Here is a 21,199-nt window from a genome sequence, read left to right on the forward strand (position 1 = left end):
ATTCTCAGACGAAGAAATTAAAACTATTTATAGCCATATGAAAATATACTCCAAATCATTATTAATCAGAGAAATGCAAATTAAGACAACTCTGAAATATCACTATACACCTGTCAGATTGGGTAGAATGACAGGGAAAGACAATGCGGAATGTTAGAGGGGATGTGGGAAAACAGGGACATTGATATATTGTTGGTGGAATTGTGAACACATCCAGCCATTCTGGAGAGCAATTTGGAACTATGCTCAAAAAGTTATCCAACTGTGCATACCCTTTGATCCAGCAGTGTTTCTACTGGGCTTATATTCCAAAGAGATATTAAAGAAGGGAAAGGGACCTGTATGTGCCAAAATGTTTGTGGCAGCCCTGTTTGTAGTGGCTAGAAGCTGGAAAATGAATGGATGCCCATCAATTGGAGAATGGTTGAGTAAATTGTGGTATATGAATGTTATGGAATATTATTGTTCTGTAAAAAATGACCAGCACGATGAATACAGAGAGGACTAGCGAGACTTACATGAACTGATGCTAAGTGAAATGAGCAGAACAAGGAGATCATTATATACCTCAACAACAATACTGTATGAGGATGTATTCTGATGGAAGTGGATCTCTTCGATAAAGAGAGCTAATTCAGTTTCAATTGATCATGGATGGACAGAAGCAGCTATACCCAAAGAAAGAACACTGGGAAATGAATATAAACTGCTTGCATTTTTGTTTTTCTTCCCGGGTTATTTATACCTTCTAAATCCAATTCTCCCTGTTCAACAAGAGAACTGTTCAGTTCTGTACACATATATTGTATCTAGGATATACTGCAACCTATTTAACATATAAAGGACTGCTTGCCATCTGGGGGAGAGAGGGAAGAGAGAGAGGGGAAAAAATCGGAACAGAAGTGAGTGCAAGGGATAATGTTGTAAAAAATTACCCTGGGATGGGTTCTGTCAATAAAAAAATTATTTTAAAATAAAAAAATAAATAAAGAAAAGGGTTTCTTTGAGCAATAGCAGCCAAGGAAAAGTGGAAGTGGCAGTGAAAAGTAAGGAACATGCCAACAATCTTAAGTCCTGTGAGTGTGTATGTGAGAGAGGGAGGAAAAAAGAGGGAGAGAAAAAAGGAGGATAGGAAGGAAAGAGTGAGAAGCCAAGGGGAGAGATTGAGAAGGAAGGCATACCCTCATATAGTATCTCAGTAAGAACAAGGAAATAGAAGAATGAAAGAAAAAGGTCCATGGTGGGGAGTTTGTTCCCTAAAGCACACCAAAGGGGCAAGCAGGGTTGGAGCAGGACATAAGTGGGGTAATGTTGAGGAGCACTGGGACAAAAGCACAGATTAGGGTTTAGGAAGATGCAGTTCCTAGATGGTTGTTGATTAAGCAATAAGGGATAAGAGAAACAGATGGTAGGAGCTTATTAGCCATAGGAATAGTAGTAGGTGACAGATGAATAATAATACTTTTTTGGATTTCAAATATCATACACTTTTATGTCAAAAACAGATTGGGTGGTAAATAATTACTAGAATACTATGCTCTCAGGTATATATGAATGGATGACACATTCACAAAATTGTAACAAAATTAAATTGTTACCAAATGGAAGCTAAGATATAAGAAATAAAAATTTCTTATGAAATTCAAGGTTTCATCTATTCAATCTCAACAATGCAATCTGCTTCAATTTGTGTTTCATCTCCCAGATCTCCCATCTCAACATGGTCAATAATGAACTAGAGGAAAACTGAAAAATAGGGCTAGGTCTTTTGGCAAGAATGCACTGGCAACTGTTAGCTAGGTTAGCAATACTAATACTGACACCTTGGGGGATAAGAATAAAAATGAGACAAGGGAGAAAATAAAACATGCATCACAATAATTAAACATTTATAATGGAGCAAAGAATTCAATGCAAAAATGACATCACAATATTTTCCTTTTGATCCTTCTATGTCTTGGCTCTGTCATAAAAACAATAATTTGAAAAATCCCCTTTCCTTTATGTGGTGTTCTTTTTCTTTAAAATATAAGAGTTCTCTGGGAGAGCAGATTTCTTGGGGAGGTTTTCTGGAGGCAGCCTTAGTTTCAGTTTCAAGTAATAATCATTCCAAATGCAGCCAGCTGATAAAATGCAAACGTTTATTTTCTCCTTCCAAAATAGCCCGGTTAGTTTTTCTTAGAGGCCTATCTTTCTGCTTGGTTCCAAGAGCTCTTGCCCCTAGTCCTTTGCCTCTGCTCCCTTCAGCCTCCAGCCAGCACAAAGGTTGAAGATGGAATGAATCTGTCTTGCCTCCGAGAGAGGGCTTCTCTCTGAACTGACTTGACACTTCCTTCTCAATCTTTTCAGCTGAACTGATTTGACTGGCTCACTGAAGCTCTATTTATGCTCCTTCTCCGAGAGTGGGATTATGGGTTTCTTCCCAGAATGCTCTCTGGCCCTAAGAGCTTCTTGCTTATATGAGCGCTCTAAAGATGTGAACATAAGCATTGTTTCTATCAGTTCTACTTAGTACCTTGTTTCAGGTTCTGGCCCATAACATCTCCTTGTAAGATCAGATCAATCATATTGAACCATGCTAAATTAGATAATTATTGTCTCTATCAACTCTAATGACTTTACTCTTTGTAAGGATTCCAACACCTTTATCTTCCTATTAATTTGTAGGTGATCAAATATAATCAAAGAGAAGCTTTCATCAAGCATAAGCCAAAATATATCACCTCAAATATTCTGACAAAAAGGAAACAGGCAGAATGAGACTAATCTACTTTGAGCTAAAATCTCTAAAGAACTTTTGTATCTCTGATTTGGCCTTTATAACAAATAAGTGTATACAATAAATGTGCATAAGATTTTACAGCAAATCATATACTTTGTAACACTTTTCCTCATGTGCCTCTTCTTTCCCATATTTCATTATCTTCAATACATAGCAAACCAAGATATTAGTTACATACAATTACACATTGCCCTTCCGATGGGAGAATATATCAAGCTAAAACCAAGAGTCAAATAAAATAAATGCTTCAAAGATGTGAACAATTAGCATTAGAAACTATTGTATAAGGCTAAATATAGAGTGCTATATAAACTTGAATTAAATAAGAGAAAAATAACATTGGTTTTGCTAATATAAATTTAGAAAAAAGGAATTATAAAAGGATTACCAAGGACTTCCAGACGTTTCATTTGTTCTTCTCTCCATTTGCGGATACTTTCTGGTTCTGACTGTAATCGATCCACTTGTGAAATAGCTGCATAATTATCAGTTGGACCATTACTCTCCTTTATACACACAAAAATACAATGTTAGATTAGTTTAAAGTATCAACGGAATCAGTTCAAATTTAAATTGCCTTGTCCTACATGACAGTGCTGACAGTTAATAACAACAAAGAACATGCAATAATACTCAGAGCAGATCACTAACAGAAGTAGAGTGTGATTATTTTAGTGTAAACTATATGAAAAAGAAGAGAAATCTGAATAAAATGGTTAATTCCAAAAGAGATCAGTCTAAGGCACATCTGAGAAACAAAAAAAGAGGTAGGAATTTTCTTTTAATAATCCAAATTTGTTCAAGCTATTAAAAACTAATAGCCAAAAATATCTGAGTAACCAAAAAGCCCTAAAGATTGATCAATGTTGAGAAAAACACACACATATAGGAATTAAATATAAGAAACTAGCTAATGAGCAAATGTAATTAAAACAGACCCTCTTAAATTCTTCTAAGTAGCACATTAAAGAAGAGTCAGGAGCAGCTTAGTGGATAGGGCACCAGCCCTGAAGTCAGGAAGACCTGAGATCAAATCTGGTCTCAGATACTTAATACCTCCTAGCTGTGTGACCCTGGGCAAGTCATTTAACCCCAATTTCTCAGCAAAAACAAAAGTCAGTAGAGGACAAGAATATTGGGGGGGGGGGGAATGAAATCATTAAACAAACACCAACTAACTCAGTTGATTCCTGAATATTGTAGACTTGTGTTATACACACACACACACACACACACACACACACACACACACACACACATATATATATAAAACCTGTCTTCTAAATAAGTAAATAAATGTATTATGAGGCAATAGATTTACAGTGAGAAGAGACCTTAGAGGTCACAGAATTTAAGAGGTGGCAGGCTATAATTTTACCAACAAGTGGTTACCCAGCCTCTTAAAGACCTCAAAGAATGAGGAACCCATCTCTTGATGAAGCTCATTCCTCTTCTGGACGGTACTAATCATTAGGAAGTTTTTCCTAATATCTAACTGAACTATGCCTCACTTCAAATTTAACTGATTTAGTTTCCTGTGGTTCTGCCCTCTGGGCCAAAGAGAATAACTGTTAGTCCTCTTCCACATTAACAACTCTTCAAAATACATGAAAACAGCTCTCCTTCCCTCTGTCTTGTCTTCTAGATAAACATTCTAGCCTCCTTCAATCAGTCACAATAGACTGGCCTAGGCTAAGCCCCTCATTTTGCAGGTTCTGAGGGGTTAAGTGATTTGCCCAAGGTCACACAGACAGTAAGGAACAGAGCTAAGATAAAAATCCAGGTCCTCTGACTCCAAGAAAAGGACTTCAACTGTACCACACTGTCCGCTAAAGAGAGAAAAATATCAATATAGACATATTTATTCCAAAGGAACAAGTGTACCAGAAGTCAAATTGGACTACAACAATGCAATAAAATGGCCCCAATATTTGACTATTTCTATTCTTTTACAGAATCATGTGATAATGGAGGCTCCTTTAGTAAGCAGTGTATTTAAATTGGAGATTACTGCTCCAGAAATCACAAATGAGCTCTTCCAGTTGTTATTGTGAACCTAAAGGAATCTCAAGTTTTTCATGTCATAAACAGGTGGAAAGGATGAAAAGTATTATTAGTGTTAACAGGAAAATATAACACAGACCCTTAAGAGCAGAGATTCTCAATTTAACATCTCAAGATAAATGTGGTCAGTCTCACTTCCCTTCCATGCACTGAGGCATCAGAGCAGAACATATAATACAGCTGTTTTCAGTATGGCTGGCTTTTAAGAAGTTATGTTTCCACTGAAGAGGCAAAAGCCTCATGAATGTAATAAAGATATTTATTCTAATATAAGCAGTAAATAGTTTTTTAATTGGGTTCACAAAATTCTTAAGAAAGAAGATTATGGAGAATGAACATATATTAAAGAATGACCATAATTCCAAGAGCTGACCACATTTATGAAATACTCAAATATAACAAATACTTTTCTAATAGAGGGCTGAGAGGGAGGAAGATAGTGTTAGTTCAGAACATTTTTTCTCTTTTTTGTTAAATAGAAATATATAATTTTATCACAAAATTATGCTAATTCCTTTAGTATCTATTATTTGAACCAGTTCAGTTTTAGAATTAAATTTGATGTTTTATGGGGATAATTTCATCTGAATATATTTAAAATCCTCAACCTTCATTAGAAAAGGATGAGACACAATACCATTACCAAAATGTACACATTCACTGCTCTCTTTATTTCTGAGTATAACAGGTTCTGTTCTGGTCTTGTTTCAGTTTATTGTTTTTAAAATAACAATTTTGCTCCATTAAATCTTCTCTGACTTCACTCCAGTCTTAACACCTTGAAAGCATTCTGATACGAAGGCAATAGTAATAACCTATTAAATTCTGAATGCTCTTGGATTGGAATCTCAGAAGTACATAACTATGAATCTTAAATTACTGTCTTGTGGAAATGTATATATTAATTACTGAAAAGGAACACTTAAACAGATTTAGTACTTAGAAGATATACTTATTTAAGATAAATGTGGAAAAAGTAAAATAATTAGAGAGGGAGGTAGAAGAAGTAAGCAAAATTTCTTTGGTTTGAGATGATAAAGTGAAGTAAATGTTGAGAAATGAACCAATACATTATCCCATGCAAAAATACTTAGGACTTTATTAACCAATAATTTTTTCCCTTATTCAGCTGTATCATCTCCCCTAGAATTTCTGAGCAGAAAGAAAAATTGAGATCTCATCCCAGCCCTCTTATTCTACACACAAAAATATTAAGGCCCACTAGAAATTGTGACTTATCTTAAATCAATAAAGCTAATTAGTGGCAGAGTCCTATACCTTAGTTTCACATACTTTCCCCTTTATAAGTACTTATAAATTTAAAAATGCTGTATGTGTAATGTATCATTACTACTACTTGTTCTCAAAATCTTTCCACTGTTATTTTTTTTTCCTGAGGCAATTGGAGCTAAGTAACTTGCCCAGGGTCATACAGCTAGAAGTGTTAAGTGTCTGAGGCCAGATTTGAATTCAGATCTTCCTAACTTCAGGGCTGGTGCTCTAACCACTGTGCCACCTCGCTGCCCCCTTTCACTGTTAATTTGCTCTTCTAAGCAGATCAAAAAAGCAAAGTTAACAAGAGATACAGAATTCTCTATGCTTCTATTACAATACATACAAGAGAATTTTTAACTTTGTTACCTGGTAGTATTCTCCATTCATCACTGCATCAATAGTATCTGTAAGAAAGAGGACCATAGTCAATATCAAGGCTGATCACATATGGAATCATAAGGAATAATTGAATCAATTTGCAATAAAAAATAATGAGATAAAAGGCTCATGGAATTACCAACTGTTATGGAAAGGAAAATGAATTATATAAAACCATACACACACAATTTACTTAATAAAAGAAATTCAAAAGTACTTAAATAAGGAATGCTACACTGAAATCTCTGAACTCAACAATATACAGTTTCTATATAGTCGTAATGTTTGAATATTTAGGAAGTACATTCCAGACTGTCTTTACCATCATCTTTTCTACCTTACTTCTTTTTATAGACACCATTATTTAAAATGGACTCACTATACTTCCTATTATAACACTTTTGCTCCTTTGCTCTAGGCTTAGAATATATAGACCAATTACACCTGCCCACTTTAGCATCCTTTCTCCACCTTTGAAAATCCAACCCATCCTTGGAGGTCCAGCTGGCTCCAATGCTACTACCTCCGCAAAGGCTTCTGTTATGTTCTCTCTTATCCCAGGAACAAGCAATCTTTCCTGCCTCTGACCTTTAATAATGCTTTGTAACTCTAATGTTCTTATTCTGTTTTGCAGAATACAGTAATGTACTCTAGTTACTAGTCAGTCTATTTTCCATTTAAAAATAAAATTTAGGTCTTCCAGTTAAGATGGTAGAATAAATGGTCAAATATATTTATACATATTTAACATATACTGGACTACTTGCATCTAAGGGAGGAAATGGGGACAAGGAGGGGATAATTTGGAACAGAAGGCTTTGCAAGGGTCAATGTTGAAAAATTACCCATGCAAAATAAACCAAAACAATGAATGGCCAAATGGTCCCAGAAGATCTTAATATCCCAGCAAACATCAAAAAAAGGTGCCAGATATAGCAATCAAAAAAACAAAAAACAAAAAAACAAAGAAAAACAAAAGTAAGACTCATGCCAAAAATACATATTCCAAATGTGTAGAAGTTAAGAAATGGTTGATAAAGAATAAAGAGCCTGTTCAAGATGCTCATGCTATAAGGGGGTTGGAAACTAATAATTAACTCTGTTAACTGGGGGTGTCTTTGAACAGAACTGGGGACCTAACAACCCTGTTAAGCCACAGTGTAGGTACAGAGACAAAAGTATCAACTGAATGTTTCTCTGAGTACGACAGGAGGGACTCTCTCCAACTAGGAGACAGTCCTATCTCCTCATCATCTACTTAGGACTGCAGCAGGAGATAAAACCAATTTCCAACTGGTGATTAAACAAAAACAAAGAACAAGTAGGAGAACTGAAGCACAAAAACAGGAACTGAGATGGGGGTGGGGGGAAGAAGAGGTTGGGGGTTAGCAGTTACTAGCCATCCCATTCATATCAGGAACATGCTAGCATACAGAAAAAAAGAGAACCAAATAAGATATAACCAAATAAAGCCAAAATGCAAGACAGGTTGAAGAGTGGCTTTGGAATAAAGTCTCAAATCAGGTAGTAAGGCCAAACACAGAAGGTCATAAAGACCTTTTATATCAACTATAGAAAAACAAATGACTTTTGACCATTAAGGAAACTAAAATATATGAAAGTTTTTAAGAGATTAAAGAGTAAAAATAGAATTGAAATAAGAATTGAGGAAGAAAAAAATCGGAAGAATAGGCTAGACTTAAAAAGTGAAAACTTTATCCAAGTGATGGATTTCATGAAAAAAGTAGAAAATGTTTAAGGTATCTATTAAAAGTAAGAATACTTGGGATGTGAAAACAAAAACATTCCTCTGGATACTGTATTTCAAGAAAATCATAAAACAAAGCTGCAAAGATGTGTTCAAACTAGAGGGCAAAGTGAAAAAATAATTCTTCTCTTTTTCCAAAGTGGTCACATTTGTACTTTAAGAAAAATCACTTTGGCAGAGAATGGATTGAAGAGGTGAGAGACTTGAAGTAATGTCACCAGAAAGAAATCCCAAAGTGGAAATACTCAGAAATGTCATAAACAAAATCAAGAGTATTTAAATAAAAATGAATAAATGAACTACTGCAAGGAAGCAGAAAACAACAGTTGAAGTACAAAGCAAATTCACATACCACAAAGAAATAAAGAGCTTCATACAAACAAAAGTATTTGTAAATGTAATTTTTATTACAGTAAAAAACTAAAAACAGTGAATTTCCATCAAGTGGTAAAAGGATGAACAAATTGCGAATTTAACCAAGTATTACTGTACTGTAAGAAGTTGTGAAAAGGACAGATGCAGAGAAACTTGAAGAACTTTTACGACTGAAGAGAATAAGAACAGTTAATAAACATTTTCTTTAAGCATTTACAATGTGCCAGAAGCTGTAGATAAAAACATAAGGCAAAAAGAGAGTACCTGGCTTCAAGAAGGTAAAAAATGGGACTCAATACACAAATAACTTTACATACAAGACAAACAGAAGGTATTGGGGAGAGGAGAGGGAGGACTATGCCAACACAGAAGGGAAGACCTGGAATAGAAAGAAGAGTTTAAGCTGTCTTTAAAGAGCCCAGAGAATCTAGGAGGAATGGGTGAAAAGGGCAGCAGCCAGGAAATGGAGTTTCTTATGGGAAGAAAGCAGGTATGACAGCATAGCTAGATCAAAATATATAAAGAGGAGTAAGATATATGAAGACTGGCAAGGTAAGAAGGAACTAGACTGTAAAGCACTTTAAATGTCAAGCAGATAATTTTATATTTGAACACAGGAGTAACAGAACAGTTTATTACACTGGGGCAGGGGAAAGGAGATAAAATGCAGAGGGAGTGGTTATTTCTATACTTCTAAGAAATTCATATTGCCAGAAAAGTGGTGGATGGAATGGAAAGGCAACAAACTTGGAAAAGGGAGACTACTGGACAGATTATACTAGGGTTATGGCTGTTTAAGTGGAAAGAAGATACACACACATGAGTAAATAAAATGTTCTAAAGGTATAAACAACTGTAATTGGACAAGATTTGCTATGTGAGATGATTATGAATAAGGAGTTGAAGATGATACTGAAGTTGCTAGCCTAGATGACTGGGAGAAGAGTGATACGCTCCAGTGATCTGGCAATTAAGATATTACTGAATAATCTAATATTTGACAAAAATTGCTGGAAAAAATTGGAAAACAGTATGGCAGAAACTAGGCATTGATCAACACCCAACACCTTATACCAAAATAAGGTTGAAATGGGTTCATGATTTAAACATAAAGGGTGATACTATAAGAAAATCAGGAGAACAAGACAAGAGTTTACCTCTCAGATCTGTGGAGAAGGAAGGAATCTATGGCCAAAGAAGTAGAGAATGTTATGAAATGCAAAATGAATAATTTTGATTATATTAAATTTAAAAGGTTTTGTCCAAACAATCTTGTTGCCAAGGGAAGGAGAAAACAGGAAAATTTTTTTACATCCAAAGGTTCTGATAAAGACTTCATTTTTAAAATATGTAGAGAATTGACTCAAATGTATAAAAATACAAGCCATTCTCCAATGGATAAATGGTCAAAGATATGAATAGACAATTTTCAGACAAGAAATTAAAACTATTTCTAGTCATATGAAAAATTTCTCTAAATCACTATTGATTGTGCAAATTAATACAACTTTGAGGTACCACCACACACCTCTCAGATTGGCTAACATGACAGGAAATGATAATGATAAATGTTGGAGGGGACATGGGAAAACTGAGACATTAGCACATTGTTGATGGAGTTGTGGGCTGATCAACCATTCTGGAGAGCAATTTGGAACTACACCCAAGACTATCAAACTGTGCATATCCTTTGAGCAGTGTTTCTACAGAGCTTATATCCCAAAGAGATCTTAAAGGAGTGAAAGAGACCTACATGTGCAAAAATGTTTTGGTAGCCCTTTTTGTAGTGGCAAAAAACTAGAAACTGAGTGGATGCCCATCAGTTGGCGAATGGCTGAATAAGTTATGGTATATGAATGTTTCTTATTGAACAATAATATTCTATAACAATCAGCAGGATGATTTCAGAGAGGTCTGGAAAGATTTATATGAACTGAGATGCTAAGTGAAATGAGTAAAACCAAAAGACCATTGTACACAGCAACAAGATTATGTGATGTGATCCAAAAATAAAAAATAAATTATGTGATGATCAATTCTGATGAACTTGGCTCTTTTCAATAATAAGGTGATTCAAACCAATTCCAATAGACTTGTGACGGAGAGAGCCATCTGCATCCAGAAAGAGATCTATGGATACTGAATGTGGAACACAACATAGTATTTTCATCCTTTTCTGTTGTTTTTGTTTGTTTTCCTTTGTCATTTTTTTTTTCTTTTTGATCTCATTTTTCTTGTGTAGCATAACTGTGGAAATATGTTAAGAACTGCATATGTTTAACCTATATTGGATTATTGATGTCTAGGTCAGGGAGGGGGTAAAATTTGGAACACAAAAGTTTTGTGAAAGTAAATGTTGAAAACTATCTTTGCATGTATTTTGAAAATAAAAAGCTATTATCCAGTGTAAAAAAAAATTAAAAGTATAGTCAAGAAGGGAATAAAAGGTATAAAATGATGGTTATTTTATACAACTAGGTTATGTAGGTGGGAATAGATTGAAGACCGTTTATAGGCTGCAGGAAAAGGAACCGGTGGGTAGGGAGATTAAAGATTAGAGAAACAGTGAGGATGATAGAGAAGACAATCTGCTAGAGGAAAAGAAGTTAAGTGAGTAAGGGTTAAAGCTGCAGGTTGGCCTTGGTGAGAAGGGCCATCTCATCATTTGAGACAAGAGTTAAGGACATAGTGGGGAAAGATATCTGAGTGAAATAACTAATATTTATACAGTGCTTACTACATGTATGTCCCCATCTCATCACTGTGCCAAGTGTTTTACCCTTACTATTTCATTTGATCCTCTAAATAATCCTGGAGACAGGTGCTATTAATATCATTCTCAATTTACAGATAAGAGTAACTTGACCAGGATCACATTGCTAGTTAGTGTCTAAAATGGATTTGAACTCAGGTCTCATCCTGAATCTGAACTCAGGTCATCCTGAATTTGGGGTAGAACTTTATCCATTTTGCCATCTTGTTAAAATGAAGAGAAAGCAGAAGTAGGAACTCTGGGTGGATATTCTCAATTTTTATTAGTTGTACAAATACTAATTTTGCTCTTTGTGATTTAAATATGGAGTCTTTTTTTTTTTTTTTAAATTAAAGTTTTTTATTTACAAAACATATGCATGGAAATTTTTCAATACTGACCCTTGCAAAACCTTCTGTTCCAAATTTTTCCCTCCTTCCCTCCCACTCCCTCCCCTAGATGGCAGGTAGTAAGTAATATGGAGTCTTCCAAACGACTATCAAATCAATAAGCAATTATTAAGTACCTGCCATGTGTAAGATACTATGCTAGGATATTATGGATCCAAACAGAAGTTTAATAGTCCCTGCCTTCTAGGAAATTACAAAAATACATTTATACAAAAGAAATATTTTTTATGAGACAAAACACGAGCAATGGGAGGTGAGGAGCAATTTGAATGAAGAAAGTGGTATTTGGAGGAACTAGGGATATTAAGAGGCAGAAGTAAGGAATACATTCTAGATATGGGTTGTAGTACAAAAGTACCAAGATATTATACTAAGTCCCAAGTGTATAAAGAGGAATAATGTGTAATTTTGGAAAGGTAGATTGGGGCGAGTTGCGAAAGATTCTAAATGTCAAGCAAAGAGGCTGATGTTTATCCTACACATAATAGGGAACCATTAGAATTTAGTAAATAGAAAAATGTAGTCAGATTTGATTTCCAGAAAATCATTTTGATATCTATGTGGAATAAAGACTGATGAGGTAAAAGCAGGAAAGCTGTGGAATAACTTATGTGAGATGATAAGGGCTTGACATATGGGGTGGTTGTGAGAGTTAGGAAGGACAGATATGAGTTATTACAAAAGTACAAAGAACAAGACTAGGTAAAAGATTGGATATATGAAGTAAACAGTGAAGATTTGAAAACAACTATTAAGATGACATACTATTAGAAGAATTAACCAAATACATGATGATAATTCTCTTGATACCTTTAGGGCTCTTAATCTATGAACTTGTTAACTTAATCCATGACATTCAAGTCCATGAACTTGTTTCTTTTCTTTCTTTCTTTTTTAAACATTTTCAATTCTGAATTTTTTTGCTCCTTTTCCTCTACTACCACTAAGAAGGCAAAACAAATTATTCATTATATATATAAAGTCATAGAAATTAGCTATATTTGAAGGGAAAAAATACAAGAAGAAAGTGAATGAAAATTGGATTCAATATACTCTCACTCACTCTCTGTGTATGTGGGTAGGGTTAGGGTTTCATTGTAAGTCTTTTAGAATGATCATGGATCACTGTAGCCAAGACTTTCACAGTTATTTTTTACAATATTGCTGTTATTGTGTACAATACCCTATTAGTTTTGCTCACTTCACTTTGCAACAGCCTAGAAAAATCTTCTCAAGTTTTTTTTTTTTTTTTGAAACCATTTCATCATTTCTTCTAGCATAATAGAATTCCATCACAATCAAATATCACAACTTGTTTAGTCATCATCCAACTGGCAGGTATCCCTTAATTTCCAATTCCTTGCTCCCACAAAAAGATCATCTATAAATATTTTATAAATGAGTCCTTTTCCTTTTTCTTTGACCTCTTTTGGATATATAACATAGTATCAGTGATATTTATGTACCAAATGATATGAACAATTTTATAGTCCTTTGGCCAAAGTTCTAAATTGTTCTCCAAAATGGTTGGTTGAGTTCACAGCTCCATCAACAGTGATCATGAATTTGTTTCTATATTTTGATAACTTGTTTCAGCAGAATTGGTTCAATTCATATTTTATTTTATGATATTTTATTTTATGAATTTTAAAAAGGGTTCTAAAAGCTGGAACAAGATGGTCAGAGGACTCCACAACACATACAAAAATTAAAAATACCTGCTATAAATGAACTTGGAAGACAAAGTAGTAGATTAATGGAAAGATAGTTTAAAGGTTTTTGGAGAGAGAAATACCACTAACAGATCTGGTATGTGTTCATCAGGGTAAGAAGAAACTGTATGATTACTTCATTACCAATAGTATGGTGATGAAGTAATACAAGAAAGAGATAGCATCCAACATGTTTGGTAGAGCTGTAAAACATGAAGTTACATTGCACAAGATAAAGTATTAAGTGAAAGGAAAACTCAGGTCAAGGAGATCATAGCTCAAACTATCTAGAGCTCTGTTAAAATTCATACTATGACTTTAGTAATGCATTTCACATGCTTTGTTCTTGCCCTATAAAAATATGTCCTTTTATTTTGCCCTAAAGGTTTTACATCCTTCCTTCCATCTCCTCCTCCTTCTCTTCCTCTGTTCATATAGAGAAATATACTCTTCTTACTTGTGGGGCCTCTGTCCAAAGAAATATAAATTATGATTATTTAAAGCTCACAAATATTTTTATCTTGGGGTTTAGAGGCTAGATTGCTTTCTTCCTTACTTTTCCTGTCATTTTGTTTTTCAACAAACTGGAACAATATTTTTTTTTCTTATGTAATTTTTATTTATGATTTTTTTGGGCTATAGCTCTGAAAAACTAGGCTATGATAAAGTATACTGAGTTTCAAATGGAACTACTAGATTCTGCCTTAAAACCAAATCACTCTCACTTTCACTGACTGGCCAATAATAATAGCTCCCAGCCCAAGCCTTACTAACTCACATTTTGGGTTTTGAAAGCTCAAAGTGAATGTTATAGCAATAGTTTCTACTCAGAAACTCGAAGGGTCTTTCTTTCCCTTCCAGGTTGATTCTTTTGAGAAGGAAAACTAAGCTAGTTTTTAATCACTGAATGGGTGCTGCCTAAGAAAAACTGTGACCTTAGCATAAAAAAACCCAAGATTTTCTACAGTATCCTGACCATTAGAGTCTGAATGATTCTGGAAGAAAGGAGGCTAATGATTTTGCACAGCCCAGCCTCACTTAAATCCAATTCATTTATAAGTCATGACAGGGAAGTGTAGAAGTTATTGGTCCTCTCAGAGAAAAGGACCAAAACCAACATTTTTACATTTAAAAAGGTACTACTTTAGTTCTAGCCTTCAGGTTTTATCATGTCCTTTAAAATTATATAAATTATATCATCACTTGACCATCTTTTTTTTTTTTTTTTTTTTTACTGAGTCCTTCCATCTGAAAGCATAGGTGGTTTTTTTTTGGTGGGGAGATGGGATAAAGAAACAGCAATTTTATCAAAAATCTTCAGTTAAAAAAAAGGGGGACATTTCATTTAAAAACTCAAGGACAAAAGTTGAATTAAATAATTATCCCTGATTAGAATTAAATTATTAAATTAAATAATTATCCCTACTCAGAATTAAATTGGCTCACTTTACTACCTCCTACAGGAAAAAGCAAACCCGAGCAATTCTAAAAGGAATTGGGTTTATTTGGTTTACTAAAAGTATTCTAGGAAAGATTTTTATGAGAGCAGAGATTGTGACATGTTCAGGAGAGGAAAAAAAAAAGAGGTAACTCTGCAATGAAGATTTATCTCTATTATCACAAGCAAATTCACATTAATTTATTGAAGAATAACCTTTTAGGATCATAAACAGACCAGGCTGAGAATATTAGAAGAATAAAACAATGTGCTATGCTAAGGTTTAAAAAGAACTTGAGGGGCAGCTAGCTGGTGTAGTAGATAGAACACCAGCCCGCAAGTCAGGAGGACCTGAATTCAAATCTGACCTCACACACAACACTTCCTGGCCGTGTGACCCTGGGCAAGTCACTTAACTCCAACTGCCTCAGAAGAAAAAAAAAAAAAAACAACAACTTGAACTCTTAAGTCACTTTCCTGATTAACATTCCTGTGCAGTAAAACTTTCTTACTTGATGCAATTCAATTACTGTAGGTAGTTTTTTTGAAAAGGCAAAAGTTATCAAAAATCATTCTTCAAATACTTATTAAAAATATCAACCTCAAAGTTCCCATTTCTCAAATCATAACTGGAAACTTTTTTTGTTGAACCTTCTCCCAATTCTGCCTTATACATTCTTTAAAATAAAAAAAATTCAATCTGGAAATTTAGTTCAGTTTTTGTGTTAAATTCAAGATAATATATACTAATTTGTTCTTAATGATTACTAATCTAAGACTATCCACATCACCATACTGAACTTTTCACAGACTTCAATCCATGCTGAATCATCTAGTAAATGAAAAACTTGAAAGCTTGTCAAGGTAGAGGTACTATGGTTTTGGAAGAGATCAAAATAAATCTGGAACCTTGGCCTTAAAAACCTTGTGTTCTAACAACATAGACTAATAACAAGACACCCTAATATGAAATTCTTCATAAGTGAGCTCTGAGACTGAACAAGGCAATAATGAACACAGTTTAAGGTTCAGAAATCTTCTCCCCAGTCTTTTTTTTTTTTTTTTTTTTTTAACAACAACTAGCTTTTACAATTTTCCTTCAACCTTTACTTGAAGTAGCCCAAACTACTCCAAAGCTTTGGATCAGGAATCACAGGTTTGAATCCAAACTCTGTTCCTCACTATTTGTGCAACCCTGGATTCATTATTGTCATTTAGTTTCTCTCTGAGTCTTGGTTTCCTATGTTGGAATAGATAACTTCTAAAGTTCCTTCACACACAATAATCCCCGAATGTTCTCTATAGGAAAAGAAGGTTTTTCTTCAAATCAAAGATTTTAAATCTCTTCTCTCAAAGGAGAAACTTCTCATATCAATTACCTTTATTTCCTCATCTTAGCACTGAGTCTCACTGTAGAAGATGAGAGGTAGGGGAAGAGTGCTGAGTGAATTAAGGATCAATTGGCATCAGTTCATGGGTTTTGGTAGTTCTTTTTATCTATTTCTGCTTCCTGGGTGTTCCAGATCATGAAAACAGTGGAACACAGATATCCTTAGTATACAAATTTCTATTTTTGAAAGGTTTAATCCTCTACCATGTTGCTCATGTGCCCCGAAGTCCCCACTTAATCCTGCTTTATCTTTTCATCACTCAATTCTAATTGCTAAACTTACAAATTTTCATCAGCCTCCTTTAATTCTACTGTCAATCTACTTTAGGAAACTAACCTCCTCTTATAAGGTAACATACCTTCTAAGTCATTTCTTTCCTTTTGGGAAAAGGAATAATCCTTATCTTATCTAATTCTTCTGTTCATTTTTCATTTTCATTTGTGTCTAACTCTTCATTTGTAGTTTTCCTGGTAAAGATACTAGAGCAATTTTGTCATTTCCTTCTCCAGTTCATCTTACAGATGAGGCAATGGGGTTAAGCGACTTGCCCAGGGATACACAAATAGTATCTGAGACCCAATTTGCTCTCAGGAAGATGAGTTTTCTTGACTCCAGGCTCAGTACCCTAGCCAATTTGAAACCTCAAAGCCCAGTTACTTCTTCAATGTACACCAATTATGAGTATTAACCAAGTCTCAACACAGACCCCTATCTCTTTACTCCTCACAAAACTTCTGTAATCTACAAAATCTGTTCAAGCAACATTTTCAACATCAGAGATTACTAATGTACGTGCGTGCGTGTGTGTGTTAATGAGCTTTAAAACAGTGATAATTGCATTTTAATTGTTCTCTTTTATAATCTTATTTTATGTTCTTAAAAACATTTGAGAAGAGGTTCATAAATTTCACCAAATACAAAAAAAGCAAGCTTAAGAATTTCTATTCTACATGAATCCTTTGAATCCTTCCAGATACTAGTGCCACTTACCTCCCTAAAATTCATTGCACATCTATTTTGTATATATTTATATATATGTCTCCCCTGATATAATTTAAACCCCTCAAGGGCAAGGATTATTCCATTTAGGATTGTTTCATTTTTGTCATCAGATACAGGCAGTACTTAATAATTATCTTTAAGTGAGAAGAGTCAAGTCATCATTATTTTTTCAACCCATTGCTTCCAAACCTCACTACAACACCAACTCCTGCAAAAGCTAATCCTGCAACTACACTACAAAAGTTAACAAGCATCACTAATTAAATTTGATAAGTCTTTTCTCAGTCCTCATTCTCCTTGACCTTGCTGCAGATTAGAATGGTTGACTCCTCCTCTCTTTTAGCTTCCACTGCCCTCTCTTGTTTTCTGCCTACTCATACAACTAATCCTCAATATCCTTAGCTAGGTCATCATCTATATCCAATCTTTTCAGCATGAATGCTCCCCAGGTCTTTTTCCTAGACCTTCTTTTGTCTTTATATTCTATCCCCTGAAAGTGTCATCAGATTCTAAAGATTCAAAGATATTTTCTGTGACTCCCCAAACTATCTATCTAACCTTGATATTTTGAATATCTCTCTCACATCATTAATTAGCTACCTGCAAGGTAATACAAATTAGAATTCTTAACTTCCCTCTTAGTTTTGAAGGTATCAGTTTTTTCACTAGTCTAAGACTGAAACCTTAGACTCATCCTCAAGTCCTCTGGCACCTTAACCTCATTCAGTCAGTTGTCAAGTTGCATCTGCTCCCTCTCTTTCCCCCAACATTCAGATACTCATCACCTTTGGCAATGAGGGTATGGTGGAAATGATGGGATTGTCATTGATGGAGAGAACTTTTAGAAAAAGATACTTCCTTGAAAAGATGGCTGTCTTGCTTTCAGAGTCTGGGCTCTCCAAATCAATCTTCCATATAAGTTTTCCAAAGAAACTAGTCTTTGCTCACAGTATTCCCCCTGCTCAAAATCGTTCAGTTGTTCTTTCCATCTAAGATAAAACATGAACTCCTCATTTTGATATTTAAAGTCCTCTACAATCTTGTTTTAATCTACTTTTCCAGTCTTGTTTCACACTTTTTTACTTAATGCACTTTATATTCCAAACTGATTTACTAGTTCTTTCCTCAACTGAACATTCCATCTCCTGCTTCCATGCATTTCCATAAACAGTCCTTTCTATAGGATGTACTTTCTATTCCTTTCTCTGAGGCTAATTTTCTTTCAAGATTCAGTACATTCAAATTACAATATATTTTGTTTACTTCTGTGCTTACAACTTTTAATCCCCACTGGAAAGTTAGCTTCTTGATCATCAGTTTTTACTTTCTGGCCCCATTACATAGCACACAGCTTTATTAATCTAGAGCATCACTCTTCCTTCTCGCATAGGTAAGTTCTTCCTGGGACTCCCATTTTGGGAATGGAGCCAGACTGGTCATACTTCATTTCCCTCCTGGATTTGCTCCTGATTGACATTATTTTATCTGTTATTTTCTTTATTTTCCTCCTCCTTTTTGTGTTGTCTTCTCCCATTAGATTGCAAGATCTTTGTGAACAATGATTGTCTTTTTAGTTATATTTTTATCCCTGATGCTTAGAAGAGTATTTGGCACATGACAATTGCCAAAATGTTTGTTGCAATGCCTCTATGTATGGAGCTCTGTGGAGAGCTCTGAGATTTCAATTAGATAGCTTCTGCAAAAGTCTAAGCAAATGTAATGGGGATCAATGAGTGAAAAGAGAATGATGAAAAGATACTGAGAAAGTAGAATGGATAGAATTTGATAACTGGATTAAAGGGTAAGCAAAAAATCAAGGATGACTCAGATTGAGAACTGGAATGTCAGGAATCCCCAAATCTAAAACACTTTCAGACTTTATCCCTATGATAATTAATTTAACAACTTTCTTATTGGATTGTAAAATCCAATTAAGATAAAGACCACAATTCATCTAAATGTTTTTATCACTATCAGTGCATTGCTTTTCATATGGTAAGCAGGAGTATTTATGGAACTCAGCTTAGTACCTCGCAAAACTGCATTTTTCGAGATGTTGTTTGAAACTCTACTATACAACCTTACTATACCATTAATTTTAAACAGTATGCACAGGAATACCTGCCAAAAATTCTGGAGGCATTCTCCCTCGTTCTTTTAATATCTTGGATGGTAATGGGCTAATTAAGCTGAAGGCTGAACCATATAATATTCTCCTGCCTAACCTCTTTCCCCTGCTCTCTACAAAATGGGAGGATGAAACTGTTCTTTCCAGATAACATTCCCAAAGTAGATATACAAGTAGCTGCGGACTCGAGTCAAAAATCTTTATTTCTTAGTCCTGGCTTCTCTAGTAGCCAGCCGCATAACTTTTGAGCTGGTCACAATTTCTCTAGATCTTAATTCTCTCTTGAGGTAAACAGACAAGATTACCATTGTCCTTTGTAGTTCTATACACTCAGGTTTCATGGCTCCAAATGTATTAAAAATCCTCCAATCCCTTAAAATTAATTTCATCTCTCAGCGACAACCCATTTCAGCCCAGCCTATGTTTGTCATTTCCTGCTAAAAGAATGCCACCTTCCTCAAAATCCTGTGGTCAGCTCACCAAGAAATTATCCTTAGTTAGCACCAAGCAGGAACCTCCTCCCAGTGAGTGCTATGCCAGGCTGGCATGAGTTTGTATTCCTTCCTTCCTCCCTCGGGTTTTTCGTGTTCTGGCTTCCCCTGCTCTCCCGTACCAGCCTCGGCCAGACCCGGGGCGGGCACTCCCAGATTGCTCGCCTCCCCTCCCCCGCCTACCCCACAGCAGCACGGGGAGGCGGAAGGGGACGAAATCCCCGGCCAGGACAGGTAGCCCCCTCCCCCTCGTTCGGCTTGCCGTCGTGCCCACGGGCTCCGGACGGGCCGGCCTCCTGCTTCCCCGGGGAGAACCCGGCCCTTACCCGGACCCCCAGGGGGCTCTCCTTGCAGAGAAGCGGGCACACTGCCGCTGTCGAGGATGCTGAAGCCCTCGTCGTTCTCGATGCCCGCGATCTCGCTTTCCTGCTGGGCTAGGAAGGCCGCGGCCGGATCTTCCTCGCTGCTGCCGCCGCTCCCTACCCCGTTACCCACAGCGGGACCCCCCGGGGCAGAGGCCGGGCCGACGGCCGCGCCAAATGGGTCAACCTCAGCCATGGCGCACAGGGCCGGAGCGGACGGACGGGAAGGGAGCAGGATCGGGGAAGGGAAAGCAGTCAGGGACGGAGGTCAGCGGCCACTGTGGTGGTGGTGGTAGTGGGGGGCGAGGGGCGGAAGCGGAAACCCCGCCCCTATAAGGTGAAGGGAGTAGAGGGAGAAGGAAGGTCTGCCAATCGGCAGCTTCGTTGCTCCGAGCCGAGGCCCAATCGGTTGGGAAGCGGGGGCGGGCCCTGGGAAAACTCGTGACTCTAGGAGCCGAGGGTGGGGCTAGAGACGAGACCAATCAGCTTAGTGAACCCCGAGTAGGGGAACTCCCAGAATAAGGCGGAAAGGACCTGGCACGTGATTGTGAATTTCCCGGGGAAAAGTTGGGTGGTTGTTGAGTGTCGGCATAGTAGACTTTGCGTCAGTTTTCCCCCTGCTTCGCTAGCTGCTGTTACATTTTTTTTTTTTTTTAGAAGCTCAGGAGATCACATTACTTTATTCGTTTTTATGGAATTACTCAAGGAGCTTTAGATAGGTCAATTTTTCCCAGCATCTTTAACCCCGCCCAACCTTTTTCCTCTCAGCACACCTTCCCAAAATAAAAACAACACATTGCACTGCAATGCAACACAGCCCAATACAGCAATTGCCCACTGGCTCTTGTAGCAGAATATCACATTCCTGGGA

General features: G+C 36.1%; 1 protein-coding gene across 3 annotated transcripts in view; it reads right to left on the minus strand.

Moving 5' to 3' along the window:
* CLTA (clathrin light chain A) overlaps positions 1-20,721 on the minus strand; it is a 33,716-nt gene extending 12,995 nt beyond the window's left edge. Inside the window, exons 1-3 of one of the 3 annotated variants that reach the window (XM_051996252.1) lie at positions 20,293-20,721; positions 6,488-6,525; positions 3,171-3,288 (exon numbers count right to left, since the gene is read on the minus strand). In XM_051996252.1, coding sequence (XP_051852212.1) covers positions 3,171-3,288; positions 6,488-6,525; positions 20,293-20,524 — 388 coding nt within the window. In that variant the 5' untranslated portion in view covers positions 20,525-20,721. The remainder of the gene's footprint in view (positions 1-3,170; positions 3,289-6,487; positions 6,526-20,292) is intronic. The other 2 variants (XM_051996263.1, XM_051996274.1) reach the window with 2 other exon arrangements.
* Between the last annotated feature and the right edge of the window lie 478 nt (positions 20,722-21,199).

The sequence above is a fragment of the Antechinus flavipes genome, chromosome 1 (genome assembly GCF_016432865.1).
Source record: "Antechinus flavipes isolate AdamAnt ecotype Samford, QLD, Australia chromosome 1, AdamAnt_v2, whole genome shotgun sequence".
Lineage (NCBI taxonomy): Eukaryota > Metazoa > Chordata > Mammalia > Dasyuromorphia > Dasyuridae > Antechinus > Antechinus flavipes.